The sequence below is a fragment of the Lentinula edodes genome (genome assembly GCF_021015755.1).
Source record: "Lentinula edodes strain Le(Bin) 0899 ss11 chromosome Unknown C8R40scaffold_26, whole genome shotgun sequence".
NCBI classification, from domain to species: Eukaryota; Fungi; Basidiomycota; class Agaricomycetes; order Agaricales; family Omphalotaceae; genus Lentinula; species Lentinula edodes.
In genome coordinates this window covers 463305-482570 of record NW_025764332.1, presented here as the reverse complement: position 1 = coordinate 482570, position 19266 = coordinate 463305, and the positions used below count along the sequence as shown (strand labels likewise).

General features: G+C 46.3%; 5 protein-coding genes across 5 annotated transcripts; 1 reads left to right on the top strand and 4 right to left on the bottom strand.

Annotated features, from left to right (window-relative positions):
• Positions 1-1870: 1870 nt before the first annotated feature.
• C8R40DRAFT_390962 (uncharacterized protein) lies at positions 1871-6396 on the bottom strand. The gene is made up of 21 exons (XM_046234898.1): positions 6340-6396; positions 6118-6289; positions 5936-6066; positions 5751-5814; positions 5640-5697; positions 5507-5586; positions 5341-5452; positions 5253-5288; positions 4766-5204; positions 4635-4714; positions 4544-4580; positions 4414-4489; positions 4321-4354; positions 4081-4262; positions 3843-4026; positions 3605-3784; positions 3529-3552; positions 2513-3480; positions 2362-2454; positions 2130-2312; positions 1871-2065 (listed from the first exon to the last, which is right to left on the bottom strand). The coding sequence occupies exons 2-21, from the start codon at positions 6249-6251 to the stop codon at positions 2002-2004; spliced, it is 3159 nt and encodes a 1052-aa protein (XP_046084560.1). The 5' UTR covers positions 6252-6289; positions 6340-6396; the 3' UTR covers positions 1871-2001.
• A 2961-nt stretch (positions 6397-9357) lies between these two features.
• C8R40DRAFT_390850 (HMGL-like-domain-containing protein) lies at positions 9358-11452 on the bottom strand. The gene is made up of 8 exons (XM_046234897.1): positions 11094-11452; positions 10819-11040; positions 10423-10764; positions 10316-10369; positions 10090-10267; positions 9915-10034; positions 9779-9851; positions 9358-9716 (listed from the first exon to the last, which is right to left on the bottom strand). Exons 1-8 carry the CDS (start codon positions 11323-11325, stop codon positions 9513-9515), a joined length of 1425 nt encoding a protein of 474 aa, XP_046084559.1. The 5' UTR covers positions 11326-11452; the 3' UTR covers positions 9358-9512.
• Positions 11453-11656: 204 nt separating this feature from the next.
• C8R40DRAFT_1050160 (uncharacterized protein) lies at positions 11657-14311 on the bottom strand (the record flags this gene model as incomplete). The annotated part of the gene is made up of 8 exons (XM_046224608.1): positions 11657-11779; positions 11834-11977; positions 12030-12087; positions 12147-12349; positions 12410-13168; positions 13226-13389; positions 13441-14121; positions 14170-14311. 8 exons carry the CDS (start codon positions 14309-14311, stop codon positions 11657-11659), a joined length of 2274 nt encoding a protein of 757 aa, XP_046084558.1.
• A 762-nt stretch (positions 14312-15073) lies between these two features.
• Positions 15074-16877, top strand: C8R40DRAFT_1113752 (uracil-DNA glycosylase-like protein). The gene is made up of 8 exons (XM_046228486.1): positions 15074-15557; positions 15617-15738; positions 15788-15883; positions 15941-15993; positions 16067-16119; positions 16180-16432; positions 16508-16534; positions 16595-16877. The coding sequence occupies exons 1-8, from the start codon at positions 15178-15180 to the stop codon at positions 16718-16720; spliced, it is 1110 nt and encodes a 369-aa protein (XP_046084557.1). The 5' UTR covers positions 15074-15177; the 3' UTR covers positions 16721-16877.
• Positions 16878-17046: 169 nt separating this feature from the next.
• Positions 17047-18531, bottom strand: C8R40DRAFT_1149926 (uncharacterized protein). Its single transcript, XM_046229538.1, has 2 exons — positions 18259-18531; positions 17047-18177 (listed from the first exon to the last, which is right to left on the bottom strand). The coding sequence occupies exons 1-2, from the start codon at positions 18358-18360 to the stop codon at positions 17347-17349; spliced, it is 933 nt and encodes a 310-aa protein (XP_046084556.1). The 5' UTR covers positions 18361-18531; the 3' UTR covers positions 17047-17346.
• Between the last annotated feature and the right edge of the window lie 735 nt (positions 18532-19266).

Sequence of the window (19266 nt, the reverse complement as noted above, 5' to 3'; positions counted from 1 at the left end):
ATAGGATCGAGTAGGTCGTATATGCAACTGGGTCTCGAGAGTGTAAGCTCCCGAGAAGGGATATGTCAGGAAGGGTAGGTCCCTGGGGGCTGAGCTTGAGGATGGACGTCCTCGAGTGTGGGAGGTGGTAACGGAGAAGCAATACGTAGTCCGACGTGAGGGGTAGCTTCGACGTTACCTAGATCGAGGTCCCGAAGCTTACGAAGTAGCTAGGGAGCTCTGGGAAGTTTGGGGAAGGGTAGCTCACCAAGGCGGGTAGGCGTTGGGGAGCTTTAGTAATGTTCGAGGGAGCTCGGGGACTCACTCGGAAGGCTTAGACTTGAAGTGAAAGCGTATATTCGATCGTATAGATGATCAGAGAGACAATAGACAGAGGTAGAGAGAAACAGAAGTAGAGAAACAGAGAGTAAAGAGAAATCCGTATGGTTAGCAGGTACAAAGGGACAGGGACTGGACCTATGCAAAAGGGTGTGTGTTCAAAATATACCAAGCTGGGGCTTCGGGACATTGCGGCGTTACTTAAATAGGTACGGGAAGTGAACAAGAGAACATCTGGAGGCATGAGGTAGCTAATTGGAGGGAGGGAGGTAATCGAGATTAATACTTAAAGGGGTTATCGGCTAGAGGGCTTTCGTACGCGTGTCGGGGTGAAGGACGTTTGGGTAGTGGCGTCAGAAATACTTGGGGAGGTGTCTGGTGGTACTTGGGGAGGTGCGGAGGGCATACAGGAGGTGGGTAGGACGTATGGTAACGTGTGGTGGTTACTGGGACTGGTCTGGTTGTAGCCAGGGCATGACAACGATGGAGTACACCACTCCCAACAAAACAAAAAACGCAGCAAGCAGTGACAATAATCACAAATGAAACAGATCACATGGCAGTCACAGCCGAATGAATTGTTTCAAGACTCTGTGACTCCATACCATATATAGGCAAAAAAGGTGGTCTAAAAAGGAAGTACGGCGCTTAAATTGCGAAATTGAACGACGTACATAAGGACGAGTCTTCATATATTCAGCCTCGTAATGTTAATAACATGTTAATAACAAGGTTAATTAACATATGTGAATATATTTTGTATTATTCACCGTACCCTACATTCGAGCGGGGCTCTCAAGCAAGCATCTGTGTCGAATGCTGATCAATAGAAAATAAGTGTAGGTTTACACAGATAATAGTGATTCTTGAGCTCTTCCTGATCACAGATCATCGAAAACTATGGAGTGGAGGGGCTTTACCAGTGCCCAATAGCGCTGGTAAGAAGCCGAAATTTGATCGCCGGCACTGGCATGCGCCGGCCGCACCGTACATGTTTTGCCGATAGGCTCGCTTGCGCTGCGACAGCTATTTACGCTCAGATCAGACTCAGATCCAACCAAAGAATACCGAGTTCTCATTTGTACGCTTTTGTCCTGTTGCCCTACTTACTTACCTACATACTCCAAGCTTCATGTTTTTGCGCAGTCCGAATTCAATAGTTGTGAGAGGTTGTGAGGCAGCGCTTCACCGGGTACAAAATCCATTTACAGTTTTACGTGGGAACCCTGAAAGGAAAAATGCCATGCAGCTGGCACCTAAGGGACTTTTGGCGAAATGTCATGATCCAGATATCGGTATCGACTTATTTATGCTATTGATGTAAGGAGGCGCTCCCCTACTCTCGACTGGGAGGACACAATAATGAAGTTGATATATAGAGGTGAATGACGAGAATAGTAGTGAGTACAAGGAAAATTTGCAACTGAGCGAGAGCAAGAGACATCTAGAGAGACAGAAGTACAAGATTAGAATATGCGATATGCTGCATGGTAAATATATAATGTTGGCAAGAACAAAAAAGTGAGGATTACGACAACATACAGTGTGTGGGGTTTGATAATATAGATATTGTGCGAATGCAAAGTGATGCTACAAAATCGTGCGTGCGTTTATTACCTAGGTTGCGTCCAACCCGTAGATAAATTGTTAAACGCGAAAAAGAGGAATAGGAATAGGCTGAGATCATGATATCCCTAACTTGGAAAAAACTTCGTTTAATGTGCTGAATAGTACCGGTTTCACTAAACTAATAAAAAGCGGGAAAAATAAGTCAACACTCAAGAACCGATGTAGGTGGAGGAGCAACATACTAGCCGTCGACTCCTGCATCGAAAGCCCTTCGCTTGTCTTCCAGAGATGACATGCCAGTCAACGCAAGTATTCGGCTGCGTCGATGTGAGAATTCTGCCGTGAAGCCGCTCTCTATCCTGCGTATTTCGGCTGTGGCACCAATACCATCCAACACCGGCATCGAAAGATCCAAAAGCACGACACTTGGGGTGGAAGTTAGAGCTTTTGTCACAAAATGTTTTTGCGACGTACTCGAATGGTCCATCCTTTTCATATGCGTTTACGCCGTCTCGTCCATCTACGGCATCCCGATAATAGAACCCCTTTTTGGATAACCATTTAACGCTACACATACACGAATGGTCAATTCTTCAATAACGATAGTGGGCTCGTTCAAACGCACAGTAGTCCTCGTAAAACACTGTTGTCTTCGATTAATAACACTCTAATTTTTTGAAGCTGGGTGTCGATAGACCTGATCGACGACTTCAACAGAGTCCCACCTGAATCCAACGTAATGGTTGGTTCGTTAGTGTCGGGATCCGACAAATCAGTTTTTTCCTCTACTACGGTAGATGTGGGCATTTTCCACGAAGAAGATCCATTAGGATGCGCCGTAGTGCTTCGAGGACTCATAGATGGTCGGGGGGTGAGAAGGTGCGAGTCTTCGGAATAACGTCTCGGTACAATGGTGTTGGCAGCGGATAAAGCACCGTTATGTACGAAAGATTGATTGCTGACTTGGCGCTCTTCAAATAAGGAAGGATGTGAGCTTTTCGACCCGATCTTCATAGCATGTAGGCAGAGTCGAAGCACAGATCGTATTCGAGACGGTCCCCCAGGTTTATAAATGATACGACAGAAACCACCAATGAGCTCATGGTCACTGGCAGCCGACATCATAGTTGGGTTGCCTCTTAAGGCTGAAAGGACAACGAAAGGACGACTAGTATCGTGTCTTTGCGTCGCCTTCACCACCACACTGACGTCTTCATTGAGGATGACGATGTTTCCAAGTTCACCATCATGGTTCTCTAGAATCTCTAATCCCCACCACTTCGTGATGTATGTCTTGAGAACGGAACGCATAAGTCGTATCCCTTTATGAGGATCTTCGAAACCAACGAGCGACACAGTCGGCGAGGGATTGACATCATCTAGTCTCAAATGACCCATTTCCACTACCTCATCGGCTTCAACAACCTCGACCGGGAACGTAATTTTGATCTCTGTTCCAACATTTTCTTCGCTCCAAACATCGACCTTGCCACCGACACTGTCTGAAGTGACAATGCTGTTGACAATGGCAAGGCCCAAACCAGTTCCAGTTTGAAGCGGGTTCTCTTGCGAAAAGGGATGGAAAAGTTGGTTCTACGATCCACGCTGAGTATGATGCATTTGTTAGAGTAAAGTACTAACCTTCAAGAAATTTTGACTGATACCCTGCGAAAGGAGTCAGTTAGAATACTCAACAGCGGAAATTAATGACATTGACCTTTCCCGTATCGTGTACAGCTAGCTCTACCTTGATCTTGTTGGGAGGATCATCTTCTGCTGGTGGCAATTCACGAAGGATGACATGTACAAAGCCATTTGACGTGAACTTCAAGCTGTTGCCGAAAATATTCATCAAGACTCTTCTTATACCACCTTTCTCGCACTTAAGTACCCAGCCCTGGACGTTGAACCTGATGAAGCGAGACCGGACATCACTTACGGAGAAACACACATACCTCTAAGCGTGGCCCAATATCTATGACTGCCTCAACATGTTTTCTCGTCTGGCCTTCATCTTCTTTTGGCGGGGAGTACACACTGCCAATTCCAGTCCCAGTATCTTCCATTATGGCTGTACGGGCGCAATGTCCGATCCAACATCCGTCGACAGCGTCTTCGACTAATTGCATCAGATCGACTCTGTGGGACATAGTGTTATGTGAAGAACTCTGAGAAGAATTATGGACTATTTACTTGGTTGGGATTATTACATTTTCTACACCGCCAGCTTTTGAGTTGCCGCTCAGCTTGGTGAAGTCGAGAACGTGATTGACAGTTTCGACCAAGGACGTCCCACAGGCTTGCACTGTCTGCAAAAATGAAAGTTGAGTGTGATTCAGATCTAGCTCGCCAAGAAGTTCCGCAGCCGCGAGAATCTGGACAGAACTTGTCGTGAGGCTCGTGTACAATGATCGCGGAAACTTCCGATCTCACCCCATGCAACGGCGTACGAAGTTCATGAGAAATACTGCAAAAGTAGACAAGAAATTAAAAAAAATTGAAACTTCAATGGTTCATTGAGCGTACTTCGATATAAATAAGCTTTTAGCTTTGTCAGCAAGCAGCATCCTCCGTTTAAGTACCGCGGATAGAATGATTACGCCTTCATTTAAGTTCATCAAATAGATTACGGAACTGGTTTTGGTATGATGCTCACCGATGGCTCGAAGATACGATAACTCGTGGCCTTCCAACTGGAAAGGGATGTTGAATACATGAAGAAGTATGTATTAATTGCGAAAGCTTACGAATCTCTTAGTATGTTCTGAAGCATTGTATGCACAGAGCAAGGCAAACGGCCTCTTGTCAATGTTATAGATTGGAACGGCTGTGAAAATCCAGTTTGACGAAGACGCAATAGAACGAACGCAGTACTCACTAAGCGCGTACTGGATCCTTGTAGTCGGCAAGAACAGCCGAAAACTCTGAGGAACAATACCCTCACTAATTTTACCATCGGGATTCTTTGCGAAGAAAACATTTAGCTTCGCGTATTCGTCTGCAGTCAGACTCTTCGTCGTGGTCTCCGTCACGTCGGGATCACCATGATGCATGACCACATTAACCGTACTTTCTCCGGACATATTCTCGAGAACCTCACAGTGCGACACATCCATGACAATAACGCCTTCAACGTCCAGAGTGCGCTGAACAAGCTTTGCAGCTCGATCGTACACCCTTTCCATTGAAGACCCGGACATCGATAGGCTAGGGTTAGAAGATTGCTCTTCATAGGCACTTGCTGGAGAACCCTGGGGGCTTTGTGGGTCCTGCTGTTCCATGTCGATTTCCAGGCATTCACGGCTAAATTGCTCCATCTGATTATAGGGTTAGTTTGGTAGGTGTATATAAAGACGAAAGCTGACCGAGTTCTGAATACGGTCACGGATACGCAGTTGTATCTACGATTAGGAAGGTATCAGCAACAATCAGGAAGAGCAGCAGCTACCCGACCTTGTCTCTCCATAACTCCATTTCTCTCATGGCAATTGCTGCAAACTCCTTGAGAGTATGCCGATGCCTGGGTGTGAATTCTTCTCGGGGAGCGTCGTCAATAACTGCAAGACTTTGTGCATTGTTCAAAAATTTTGACCTGACTCAAATGAACGAGCGAATTTACCTCCCAACGTTATGACCATCTTGGGTTCGAAGAGGAGCCCCGGCATAAAACCGTATACACGGGGCGTTCAAGACATTGGGCTAATTAGTTCATCAGATCTAACGTTTCAATGTGGAGAACAAGATCGTCATACATTATTAGCAAAACGCCAATCCTGCAAGGTGTCTAATATAACCATCGGTTCATCGTTACTAGATACGCCACATGAGTCAAACGATAATAAGCAGATTTTTGTATGTTTTACCGTTGCAGGATAGCATGCGCACAGAAGGATTGTACTCGGCTGTAAGAGTTCATCTTGAGACCCCCTGTGCAAGATGAATATAAACCATGTGACAAAGGAAAGGACGTTACAAACATAGCAGTCAGTAAGCTGCTAGCCAGGGAAGAAGAACATGTATTCTCAATGCCATGAATACATGCACATACATTCTGATTTGAACCACTGCTCGTTCCCATCCAAAAGACTGATGAAAACGCCCTTCGTGTTGAAGACTAGCTTGGCTAAATGGGCAATACGATCGAAGTTCAAATCAGATCCTGTGTTCCAGATGTTGAACCTGATGTAAAGTTAATGTATAAATGGATGCAACACAAACAGCAAGACTGACTTGTACAACGCTCTTCGTCTTTCTAGCTCATCCAGAGGATTCGGCGCCACAAGATACCCAAGCTCTCGGAACATTTGCTCTTCCTTAACAGCCCGCATCGAAGGACTCTGTCCTACATTTATAAGCGCACCCATCGCCTCTATAGAAGCATTACTGGACAATACTCCGTGGCCTACTGCGATATTACTAATCTTCGGCTTTTCCGAAGGAGCGGCGGAGTACCTATGATTATTATTCGACTCGCTTGCCTCCGGAGAAGAGAAACTATCCTCAGTTACCGGTACCAGTTCGCTCTTCTCTGCTTCGTTTAATGATGACAGAATTCGTGGTGGTATGGGCATCCCGACAGCCATACTTCCCTTGAGCAACGAATTGCTACCACTGCCCACAGGTAGAGGCGCACTGCTTTGCCGCACGAGGGTCATCCTGCGCACCAGTTGTCCATCGATGGAAGAATCGGAATCGGTAGGATTTGAGATTGCTGTGATAGCATCGGTATGAGAAGTACCATTTGTTATAGCTGGTACAGGAACGGACATTGTACCACTTGGATGAGGAACCATTTGCGCGCGATCATGTAGATATGGAAATGAGTACGCAGAGAGTGACGGCTTCGAGATATATGTCGGTATAGCATTGGAGTCGTCAGATTGCCCAAAGTTTGACGACAAGTTTAATGGTGGAGAAGTGGTCAGTTCCCGATGATCGAAAATTGTGAGTGGATGAAGTTTATCCAAATCATCGTCTACCGAATCCAGTTCAGCACTTGGAGATCGGCTTGACAAATGAACGACCTCGAGATCGGCAATACCGACATTGATTTTGGGAGTACGTTGACCACCATCTTGTGACGACGAAGCCGCAGAGAACTCCCTCCCACGCGTGAAGTAATCGTCATCGCCATTATTGAGCCCCGGAGAATGAATTTTGACCGTTTTCCCCTTGCCTTTCGCAAGGGGAGAGCCAATTGAATGGGAATCACTTGCAGAAAATTGGCCGTAGGTTCCTAATGGCCGGTCCACGTCTCGTGTCCCCTTCCAAAATTTTTTCTGCTCCTGCGATATTCTTATACGCCTGGTAGTGCCGCCGGGGGTAATTACCAGACTACCTGTAGATTCTGAATTATCCAACCATCTTCCACCTTCCCTGCCATCACCACCATCTGCGAACTTCTTCACATCCGTGCTCGAGTTTCGTGAGTGTGTTCTGAATAGTTCTTTACCCGAGCTACTTGCGTCGACAGGGTCGTTATCGACTAGCACACGATCAGAGGGACTCCCGTCCTCACTGGACGCAAGTGCTGAATCGGTGTCCTCGGGCACTGTACCCGGTACTGTGACCAAAATATTCCTTCCCGGCGCTCCTGCCGCCCTCATCGGGTCCGTGAGTTCATGCTCCGGGCTTGGCAATGCCAACGGTGAAATGTTTACATATGTACCGGCGAGACGCAGAGTAGCAGCATTGAGAGTAGGAGCATTAGGAAAAATATGCGTGCGAGAAGAAGATGTGTGCAGATGTGAAGAGTTGGAATGAAGTTGGGAAGAGCTAAAATGTGCAGCAGTTGCTGACGCAGGAACAATCAAAGGATACCCAGATATCGTCGGAGCACGAGAGGAAGAAGATTTCGTCGGCGTGGTGGACAATTGAACACTCCCCGCACATGAAGGTGGTCCTGATGTCGACTGAAGCGGCTGAGGAATTGTTCTAGAGCTCGGAGTTAGCGCAAGCCCTGTTAGAGAAGAATAGACTTACTTAGTTTGCTTACTCAGTGGTGAAGAATCATCTAATGGTGAATGGTGCATATTGGAATGTAACGCATTGCTTTGCAAAGCCACATTTAGAGGCGAAGGTGAAGCGGGAGATGGTTCAAGACCAGGCGATGTGCCAGAGCTTGAGCTCATGGATAGAAGATTTGGGAGGTTAAGGAAAAGCCCCGCTTTAGCTTTCTGCGGTGGATATTGAGAATTCTCGGCGGGCGAATCGGCACTGCGACTTGAGCCTAGAGGTATAGATACCAGATGAGACGCTCTCGATGCACCGGAGGGAGAAGGGAAGGAACTCGGGGAACGATGTAATTGGGGGACCAGATCTGAATTGGTTTGATGATGAGCGTGCACTGATAAATCGTTCCGTTCGCGTAGCCTGTTCGATACTGGAGAGACATTTCCCGAGGACGTTACGGATGGCGTGTTCGCAGTGGGCGTACGATTTTGTTCAACTTCATCGTTCTCGTCATCCTCCGGCTTACGACCGCTTCCTAGCTTACGCATCGGACTCATACTGTGCCCTAACCCATCTGGTGGATTCGGAGTTCGGTGAGGATCCCATCTACCAGACGCATATGCCGAGATGAACACGGCCCAATCGTAAGTATTTGTGTAATTTCGAAACATACCCACCGATTGTGGTGAAGAGGTCAAGGAGCTCTCTGGATGACTGGTGCTATCCTTGAGCATAGAATGCGGCTCCTGCATCATAATCATGGTCGAGCTAGATGTCTGCATTGTACTGCTACTCGCTGGTTCGGAAGGCGTCGTTGGCACTGACTCTGGCCGTGAATTAGTGTGGTCAGAGGATGAATCATCTTCATGAAGGGCCTGCAGATTCGCGTACACAATATCCGGCTGCCGTATTTTGCCGGATGGTTGGAGAGAAGGTAGAAGAGCTACATCTTCCTTTGCAGGGGCCGTCGCTGGTCTCGATGACTTTTTGGCGCGTTTTGGTAGCATCGGCAGCGTAGACGACGGCAAAGGAGCATCAGAAGTCGAGATGGAAGCTAGTGTAGCAGCTTTCCCGGACGATGTGCCGTTGAAGGAGTGTGAAGAGTATTGCATAACCTCAGTCAACCCATCGAACTTGAACTTTGAAGGCTCCACAGCCAGTTGCCGTCTAAGTCACAGTGATCAAAACGTCAGAGCTCGTGATTTAGACACAGGCGCGTCTAAATAGGAACAGCCTCGACCAGTCTCGACTTGCGAAAAGACTTAAACACAAGTTACAAATTACCGACTACAACGCCAAAGACTCCTGCATGAACATGATAGAGCACATGCGGTTGATACTCAAATTATTCCGGTTCTCATGATATCGATATCATCCTCACAAGGGCACGGGGACATATAAAAGGGATGCGGGTGGCTTCGTTGAAGACATGGCCTCTCATAAGACACAAAATACTTCCAAACATGATAATCATAATACAGTTATGGTGGGGGCGAAGCATCTAACCGCGACCAGCACAAAGCATGTACAGGGTGGTGGTCGGAGACGCCGTTTTTTTTGATACACAACACAAGTCCAGGTAAAACTGCTGTCCTTCTTCCATCCAAAAGCGACATATGCTCTTTAACGGCGGTACAGATCAAACTTTTCACACAACATATTTTTTGAACCATTCAAGCAGTTGCAGTTCGTTCCTGGGACTCCTGGCTTTGAGATCTGTGCTTGCTAAGGAGACGGTCCAAAGCCTCCTTTTGACCAACAGCAAGTTCGCCAGACTGAATACCAGAGTGGTATACACGGAGAAGAGAATCGACATCATCCATCGACTGTGTTCGGACGTCAGCAAGCTCCTTGATTTTGGCGGTAGCATCTTTGATCTGTATCACACATTGTTTTGAGACGATTGTTAATCAAGTTGATCCAAATGAGAAAGGTATACCTCATCATCAGTAAGTGTGAGTCCAAGTTGCTCCACACGAGATTTGACAGCATTCCATCCAGTAAGACGATGGCTACATAGAAGAGAGTTCTGCTATCAGAATTGAAGGATGTATGTTGAGATAGAGATATCATACCCAATTGAGACGTATCTTGTGAGACCAAAATCTTCAGGCTTGAGTATTTCGTACGTGCTCGGGTTGTTAAGAATTGCTTTCGCGTGGATACCGGCCTTGTGGGTGAATGCACAGTAGCCACTGCAATCACATACTATGAGTAAGTGCAACGAGTACAGTGGAAAGTTGTACGAACGTGATTGGGTTCATGAAAGGAACGTTGACCTCGACAGCTTCGGCGACCAAGTTTTCGATTTCACGAAGCATGGGAAGGTTATACTTGCTCTTGACATATTCTGGATTCGCAGCGTACAGACAAGCAACGAGGCCTCCCAGAGGAGTGATCCCGACGCGTTCACCAATACCGAGAACAGCTGGAGAAATATGAGTTAAATTGTGATATATAGAATAAAATCGCGTACAGGTATCAATGTGGGTCGCTCCAGCTTCAAGAGCAGTGTAAGCGTTTGCAATGGCTAAAGAAAATTACGTTCAAAAAAGCTCAGCGAGATTCCAAGTCATCTCATACCCATTCCGGTATCATTGTGCAGATGAATTTCAATGTCACAGGTAACGACACCTCTCAGTGTCCTGACGAGGTCGTAAACTTGTCTTGGGTTTGCACACCCAACGGTGTCAGCAATTCCAACTCTGTTTACGCCAATCTTGTCGACAGTCTGATAGATCGATAAAAGATCGACCAGATCCGAACGGAAAGAGTCTTCCGAAGAGAATCGAACTTCTATTCCCTTGCTCTTCACATAGTTGATGACTTCAATTGCAGTCTTAGTGATGTAGGCCATGTCCTTCCCGTGCGAAAATTCGCGAAGGAAGGAGGATGTACCGATGACGACGTCAACACCATCGACACCTATAATCCTGCGTCAATTCATTTTTTTTGTAACAAGAACTTCTCGCCACATACCAGTCTCGACGGCAATCCGAGCATCGTCCATATGACAACGAATGTGGGTCAAAATTTTAGCTTTCAATCCGAGCTTGCAGATTGCCTCGCAGTCTGCTCGCGATTGTTCTGAAGCAGCTGGTGATGTTAGTTCGATGTATTCCACACCGAAAGCATCCAATGCCTTCGCAATTGCAATTTTGGTCTTAGTATCAAAGAAAGCATTTGCGAATTGTTCTCCCTCTGAATTTTCAATAATGAGCACAACACGATCAATTTATAATAGCACCACATACCTCTAAGAGTACTCTCAATGATGTTGAAATTAGATATGTTTGAAAGAAAGTCCGAGGCTCTTGGAGCGTAAGGATTCCGACGTTGGTTTTCGATGGGGTTTGTGATGTGGGGGTTACGGGAAGTACCTCGTTTTCCATTGACATTTCCGTTGGTAGCACCGTTCGTTAGGGGGACCTCGACCATCTGCGAGACATCTTGGGACTGGGAGTCACCATTGGCGTGGTGGCACATTTGAGGTAAGTAGGAGGTAAAGATTCAGGTGGTCGTTGAAAATGAACTTTGTTGAATGACAGTAATTTTTAAGTAGATGAAAATTTGATGACTCGAGACCGAGTGATGAATTGGAATTAGCTCACGTGTGGATCATATCATCGGTTTGCGCCAATGCTACACTCAGCTCAACTCAGGTTCGCTGAAGATCCAATGGGCGCAAGAAGGGGAGCAAACTGGTAGAAGTTTCGAAATTGTATGCATTAAGCCGGTGTCACATTATATGAATCTTTACATCCTATATATCTAAGTACTTTCTGTCCATGGTATACACAAAACAACATCCTGTACATCAACTGGTACCCACCAAGGCCAACAGACTGAATGAGAACAACGGTAGAGTCACATTATCATTTTGGTCGGACAGAGCCTCTAGGATTGAGGACGTGCCTATCACGGTTGTGTAGCGAAGAGTCTTTGGACGTTCCAGTTAGTTCAGAGTTTAGTGATTGAAGTCACAAAAGCTTACTGAAAAACTCTCCGTTACGCCAAGAAGTCGAAGGATCCACGCGCTGATCACGACAGAAAGGGTGAAAGCAAAGCTACCTTCTAATGTTTTGGTAGTCGTGGGTGACCATCTGTGGACCCCGATACGTTTGCCAATAATAGAAGCCTGACGACGAATATCAGCCCCACCAAAGTATGGGTATCCGGTGAACACTCACCAGAGCATCGCCGACACCGAGCACCAATATTCCCGTGAACAGAAGAAGAGGTGATGATCTGTGAAATGGCGAAGCTGTAATTTAACGGCCACAAAAGCGTTGATCAGGAAAACATACCCTTCGAGCCAGAGACTGCCAGCACACCCAGTAAGTAGATAAAAATGACTTAAAATCGCAGTCCCGCCATCCTTCTGATCCAGAAACTCATTCATGAACAGATGGATGGATGCACCAAAAGGATATATAGCAAAATACCGGACGTATTCGGCAAATGTAAATAACGCAAAAGCTACACTGAAAGAAAGATGAGTGAATGCGGGCTAGCAATATTGGAAGGTTAGGACTTTGAAAGCTTCAATAATTCCAGGGAAAGCACGTACATCAAAAGCTACTCCTGGAACAAACATGATGACTGTTAAAGCATGGAAAAATTTCCTTCTAGCATTCAGCCTCAACGTAGGAACGTGCTTGTCGGCAGCATCAAGAAGGTCCGTCGCAACACCGTTGGGTAAGTGCGGCAAGTTCGGTAAATTTGATAAATTCGGAAAGGTCAACCCCATTGTACTCCCGGATCCACCGGAAACTGAACTTCCGTTTTGAGTATCGCTACTGTTACCGGAACTTTGAGGAACAAGGCCGTCGACGAAAGGAGGTCCCATAAATGCCCCGCCGCTACCTGGGACGATGAGATTTTCCCCAGCAGTGTTCCAAGCGCGGAATCTCCTTGACCTCGCCAGTTGTCGATTCCAACCTGCAACACTGAGGGATCCCAAGGCAATCCAGTAGATCAAGAGGGCAGGCCTGCTCCATCCCTTACGACCTTCTAAAATATAGAATATCACCCATAACCACGGATTCCTCTTGCCCAAACACCAGTAAGTCCACATTCCAATGAGCCCCATTGTCATGACAAAGCTTCCAACATAGAAGCCGAGGGCTAACAAACGTCGCTGGCGAAGTTTCAGCTCTGGATATCGCATACGTCTAACCGGTCGCTGACCAATGTGTCGAGACAGGATGAGGAATGGAGATAGAACGAAACCAGTTAAAAAGGAGCCCGCGATTAATGCGGTTTGGAATATAAGGAGGGGAGTAGGAAGTCGATAGGTTTTGATGTAAGGTGTGGTTAATGGCCAAATCTACGTAAAAAAGTCAATTGAGTACATGAAGCTCACTGACACCCGCGGGACACAAACCCTGGCGGCAGTAACATTCAGGAATTCCATGAATAGTGCCGTACCTCCGAAACTAACTATTCCAAGTTCTCCAAGAGTAAAACCTCGATGTGCAAGACGGACGACTCCGTAAAGGGTACACTGGTAGAATAGAGAGGCAACTGTAATTTCGAACCAGTTGAGATCTAAAGATGGAAGTTAGTTCCGAACGGCAAACTTTGCGACCGACGACTGACGCTGCCATATGCCCAACGAGAAATACACAAGAGTGAATTTGATGCCAAGCATGCAGATAGTAGTACCCAGTGTGAAAACGATGAAATAGCTCAGACGCTTCCCTGCACTCCGAGGGACAGATTTTCGTTCGCTGTCTAGAGTAGCACCAGCAACTCGGTATCTGCTTTCAAACCACCATGATGCACAGACATGAAAAAGTAGGATAGTTGAACAGAGGTTTGACAGATCGACTAGGTTATAGCGAGATAATACGAGTGCCTCTAAGGCGCTGTAACTGTCTTTTGCGTTACTGAGAAGGCGTGGAGTCTCTATTCTCCAGGACGACAGCGGCGTTGCCGATGAAGGTAAAGTCAGGGATGAATATAACAATGCAGAGGAAACAAGAGGACCGAACAGCAGACCGGTGAGAATCCCATCGTCGGATGATTCTCTATAATTTCGGGGAACGGACATCCATACAAAACCAAAATCTGCTCTCTTTCGGAGTAGAAGCGGAGCATTCTTTTTGAGATTGGAGTCTCGAGTCTCGGGGATCCTGGGGGATGAAGGACGTTTTGAGGTCAAACTCGGAGCAGCTGCATCAACGTTAAGAGATGTAAAAGGATTCGCTTTCGAACTTATTAGTGAATTTGATAGCCATAGAACATACAAAACTGTCGCGCCAACTAAGCAATGAAGCTCTAAGGAATATCAGCAAGAGGACTGAGGGTGCTGGGAACGACACTAACCTGTAAGCACCCATAAATTATACTGCTGAGAATCAAAATTTGGAGAATGAAAATTGGTACCTTCCCATATTTTTGACGAGGCGTAGACCAAAGAACCAATAAGGATAAGCGATTCTCCGGCCTTGCGAGCATCCACACTCATATTCCACGAGTATGAAGAAAAAGGAATGGAGACGTTAATTTCAAAGTCGGCAGGGAATACATAAATGAATCCCGCCAGAGATGACCGATGACGAGGAAAGGAGGATACCACGGGAGATGATATGCGGTGAACAATGCCAGTAGAGGTTACGGGTACGGCTGGAGATCTTGAACGCGTAAATGGAGCTCGAGCTCTTAAAAGCCCAGATATGGGCGCAGACGATTCACTGGAAGAGTTTGCTGGAGAGGCTCTTCTAGGGCGTGAAACAGAAGAGGATGGACGTCGAGGATTTGGCGACCGTTTTCTAGCTGGGGCCAAGGTCAGAGAATATCTCCTGCCCCGGAGAACAGGAGGGCTTTCGATGTCTGTATCCTCATCGTCCGTACTTTCCCTAGACTGTGAACTATTCGTGGCCAATGACCTTTGAGTGCTAGTAACCGAGCAAAAAAAAGAGCCACACCTAGATGATCCAGCGTGATAACTGGTACTCCATCCTATGGTTTTATCTCCGTCTTTAGCAAGGTTAATGGATGTCGGTTTGGCTTTGCGCCCAGTCAAAACCTGTTTTCGACTGGTTTCGCTCCGCCTTGCGACAGGTTTTGGCGAGGGGGAGGACCGTGAGCGTGGCAGTTTGAAATAGGAAAGAGACAGTTATGCTTTTAAAAGGCTTTAAGTGTGTACTTCCAAGAGGTATAACGTAACGTGTACGAGCTCTGACAGTGACTTGTGTGTGTGACAGCGCGTGACGCCCTCTCACGCCACGAAATTCAAATAAGTCACAGGCTTCATACTTACTATTAGCCTTTCCATTGAGAGTGGACTTGAAGCGGATTAGCTCCTTATTTCTTTGCTTTTCTGCTTTCAGAATGTCGACGGAAGAGGAAGTGGTATATTTCGAAGACGTTGACCGTCGTTCAAATGTAGCGGTGTCCAGGTCTGTTGCTGTCGACAAAACCGAGGTCGCGATTCAAGTGACCGCGTCAAAACCTGCCGCAACTGCGGTGAAGCGTCAGCGGACGCTTGTGGATATGTTCTCAACTTCAAACTCTCAGCCTAACTCAAAACGGCTTAAGACTTCTGTATCTTCGTCTGTGGAGTCATCCAGTCCTTCGCGCTCTAGTGCATCTGTATTTGGAATCCAAAAGCTCAACTCTATCCCATTCTCCTTGAAAGCTTTCCAAGACTCTTTAAATGAAGAGCAAGCTAGGCTTCTTCGCCTTGAATGCGCCGTCATGGGAAAGAGCTGGTACGATAATCATATAATGCCCAAATCTTCAGTTGATATAACTCTCGACATGCTATCAGGTTAAAAGTTCTGAAAGATGAAATCAAACAGCCTTATTTCATTGCTCTCAAACGTTTCCTTTGGGATCAAGGTGTTCGAGAACCCCAGTATTCACCTCAACCATTAAAAGTATATCCTTCTCGTAAGTCCACAATATTTATAGACGCCTCGATTACTTAGGTTAGCTGTAGCCAAAGATATCTACTCGTGGTCAGAAACACCGCTGGGTAAAGTCAAAGTTGTGATAATAGGACAAGATCCATATCCAGGCCCCAATCAAGCGCATGGTAAATCCCTCTGATAATGTGACCGTATGTGTCAAGCTGAACTATACATTTACACAGGCCTTTGCTTCTCTGTTCGTTTGGGAGTCCCAATACCTCCATCTTTAATTAACGTGAGTAAGCTGATAGTCGAACAATACTCAGTTTGTAATGCCATTCCCGATATTGGCTCATTTCTCTTTAAAGATCTATGCAGAAATAAAGAACGAGTATCCGGAATTCGAACCACCTAAACATGGGTGAGTATGTTAATCATCTCTTGATGCAAGCAAGCGCGCTATTCTTAATGACCCCTTTAGAAATCTGGCCTCATGGGCCTCCGCTGGAGTGCTTATGCTCAACTCATCTCTGACAGTCGAAGCGCGGAAACCCAATTCTCACTCAGATAAGGGTTGGGAACGATTTACAGACAAGGTCATTGATGTGGTGGATAGATGGGGCGGTGCATCAATTAAAATTGGCTCGTCTGGAGAGGCAAGTGGGGTCGGCCGTGGAGTTGTCTTCCTTGCTTGGGGAGCTTTCGCAGAAAAACGAGTAGCCCGTTTGAACAAGGTTGGCCATTTCACCCTCTTTTCCCGTATGTCATTGTCAAACCGTCCTTTGTACCGCCCCTCTTTTTGTCAATAGGACAAGCATCTGATCTTGAAAAGCTCTGTGAGTTATATTATTTCTTTTATGGTAAATGGTCCTGAACACTGATATACTATAACCCAGCATCCTTCGCCAAAATCAGCGCATCGCGGATTTTTGGGCAATGGCCATTTCAAGGCTGCTAATAGTTGGTTGGAAGAGAAATATGGGCCGGAAGGTCCCGTCGACTGGTGTCGTTTCGATGCTTGAATCTGGAAGAGCCAAAAGGTCAACGTGAAAACATATTGTATATAATTGTATGCTGTCTGCTGGTGCGTCTCCTCGCACCACATAATACATAATGTCTCCCTGTAAATTGAGTTCCACTCATGGTTTACGCCACTTGCGTGAATACTGTAGATACTGGCTAATTTTTCATTTTGGGGGGAATTATGTCGGGTCCTCAAAATAATTATCGACTTGTCATTCTTGTTTCTCAGCTCGGGTTGTTCGGGATCTTCCCGGATGCGATGCGGGGTGACACGCATCCGCGATTTTTATCGATATCTCAGCGATACAGCCTCATCGTTGCTTCAACTTGAAGTCTCGAACAGACAGAAAGGAGTTTCACTTTTTGCCGGAGGATGCCTCAAGGCTGAGTGGAAGCAGAGATGACTATGTGTTGTGTTAACGAGCTTAGTGTATGGTAAGTATGTGAGGTCGATATCATACGGTTTAAATGGTACATGTTTACGGTAGGTAGGACGAGAATTACATTACATGTACGATTATAGGAATAACAATACAACAAAGAGTCCGAAAAGGCCCAAGGAGTTCGTTGGAATTAAATGTGTGAAAAGACAGGTGTCTCCAGGATGGTGGCATTAATTGCGTTTTCAGGACATCGACGGTGTGCGATTGATGGCTTCGGGCGTAGTATTATATATGTGTCGTGGGGCAGGCAACTCAGGACCTACACCGTTTTCCTGCAACCGTGGAGAAGGTGAAGAAACATGCATGCCGTGATGTGAGACATGATGAGGAAGTTGAGGGAACCCTGATTCAAGGGTATATGGCTCAATTATGGGACGTCGGATAGAGTAAGAGATGGAAGAGTCGCGCTGAGAATGTAAATGGGGTGGCGCCGAAGGTGGGGGTGTGTTTTGCACGTTGCTGTCATATGGCGAAGGGGAGTACGGATAATGTGTACGGGGCTCCTCCCGAACATCGAGGCGCACAAGGGGAATTGAATAATTGATGTTATTCAAGGATCTGTCCCCAGATTGAGAATAGTTGGACTGAGAGTTCATGTAAGCGGATCCGGATCCAGACGAACTCCTGGAGGTAGACGGATATGGATTATATTGCATAGATTTTGAAGATGGCGGGGCGGACATAGGAGGCAAAGGGTAGGATGAAGAGGCCGATGAGTTTGGAAGATCGGATTGAGTGTCGCTCATAACGATTGTCTGATCCCAGGCAGGATCATCGAGCCTGACTATTGCGCTCTCTGGGGAATGAGAGCTCATACGAGTGGAGGGTGGAGAGTCCGAAAAGTCTCGGGAATGCATGGACATAGTGGCCAGACTATGAGGATTATATGCTTTGGGTTTGTCTTTGCCTGTGGGACCTTTGCCAAGCGTTGGACGATTAGCAGGTGGAAGGTTGAGAGCTTGTCGAAGGCAGCTGTTTTCTTCTTCAAGTTCGGAGACCCTTTGCTCTAGAGCCTGTGAATGTTGAAATTAACGAGAAGTTTTGGAATAATTGCATTTCATGTATTTCACATAGATCAACAGAAAATTACAAACCTGAAGATGAGCAGCGCGTCGTGCACGGAAAGCCCGTTGGACATCTCTAGCACGATTAGGGGGAAGATTATCATTTCTTTTACGGCCGCGTTTAGAGGACATGGGGGTTAAGAGGCAAGTTGCGGCGGACGATAATTACAGGAAGCCCAAAGGCGGTCGTTTATGTTGCCTTGGTATAGAAGAACATAAAGGGCTATAAATGGCCGAATTTCGGTGGCTGAAAATTCTTTCGGCTTAAAATTCTGCTTCCTATTTTAGGTAATACGATCGAACCGATCATCTGTGCGCAATCTGTGCGCGCGCCGGATTCCCACTAATTTCCCCTAAACATCCTAGTGGTTGTTGAAAGTTCTTGGTTAGTTGGGAATCATCAAATATTGCAGTAATAATGCCAGTGGAGGCTTTATTCGCTCACATCAATATGTTTCCCGCTGTCCCAGCTCGAATTTTCACCGTGTCGGTCATCCTTTCCTGCAGGTACGCACGACGGGCTAGATCCGCTATGAGCCGCATAGTGGCAGATCGCGGTCCGCCAAGTTCCTGTCAGCCCTGACAAGAGATCTAGGAAGATCCTGATACATACACTGCTGCACCAAACTTTGAGCAATTTGTCAGAATCGAGTTTTCAAAATCTATAAGAGTGCAAATCTTGAGAATATTGCCGAAAATTATATACTATCCTTGATTCTTGAGAAATTATTGAGAGACATCATGACAAAACCCAAAACTCTTAGGAATATTGACTAGCCACTCTCATGAAATGTCCCGAGTCGCATTTCCTGTCAGCTGACGCAGTGACGGTGATTACACAACCTTGCGCTGGCAGTTTTGTGCTGGTCTTCCTTTCTTCCCAACTTCCACCAGCTTGACTTTGAGCGAACGTGCACACTTTCAGTCCTCAATATCTTTCAAGCTCTTGATGTCAACATGCTGCAACAGGCCTTGATCACACACACACAACTGGTGCCAATATTTTGTGATTCACCAACAAGTGACTTGGACTCAACG

Bases quoted from the DNA above. Each gene is read 5' to 3' on its own strand.
- C8R40DRAFT_390850 (XM_046234897.1), bottom strand. From the start codon at position 11,325: ATGTGCCACCACGCCAATGGTGACTCCCAGTCCCAAGATGTCTCGCAG. The intron at 10,765-10,818 runs GTATGTGGCGAG...GCAGGATTATAG, and splicing joins TCGGATTGCCGTCGAGACTG to GTGTCGATGGTGTTGACGTC. The intron at 9,852-9,914 runs GTATGATATCTC...TCTTCTATGTAG, and splicing joins ACAAGATACGTCTCAATTGG to CCATCGTCTTACTGGATGGA.
- C8R40DRAFT_1149926 (XM_046229538.1), bottom strand. From the start codon at position 18,360: ATGTCCTCTAAACGCGGCCGTAAAAGAAATGATAATCTTCCCCCTAAT. The intron at 18,178-18,258 runs GTTTGTAATTTT...CAACATTCACAG, and splicing joins GACGCGCTGCTCATCTTCAG to GCTCTAGAGCAAAGGGTCTC.
- C8R40DRAFT_390962 (XM_046234898.1), bottom strand. From the start codon at position 6,251: ATGGGTGCGCTTATAAATGTAGGACAGAGTCCTTCGATGCGGGCTGTT. The intron at 5,205-5,252 runs GTCAGCTTTCGT...CCCTATAATCAG, and splicing joins GTGACCGTATTCAGAACTCG to ATGGAGCAATTTAGCCGTGA. The intron at 4,715-4,765 runs GTGAGTACTGCG...GGATTTTCACAG, and splicing joins AAGGATCCAGTACGCGCTTA to CCGTTCCAATCTATAACATT.
- C8R40DRAFT_1113752 (XM_046228486.1), top strand. From the start codon at position 15,178: ATGTCGACGGAAGAGGAAGTGGTATATTTCGAAGACGTTGACCGTCGT. The intron at 15,558-15,616 runs GTACGATAATCA...ACATGCTATCAG, and splicing joins GCCGTCATGGGAAAGAGCTG to GTTAAAAGTTCTGAAAGATG. The intron at 16,535-16,594 runs GTGAGTTATATT...ACTATAACCCAG, and splicing joins ATCTGATCTTGAAAAGCTCT to CATCCTTCGCCAAAATCAGC.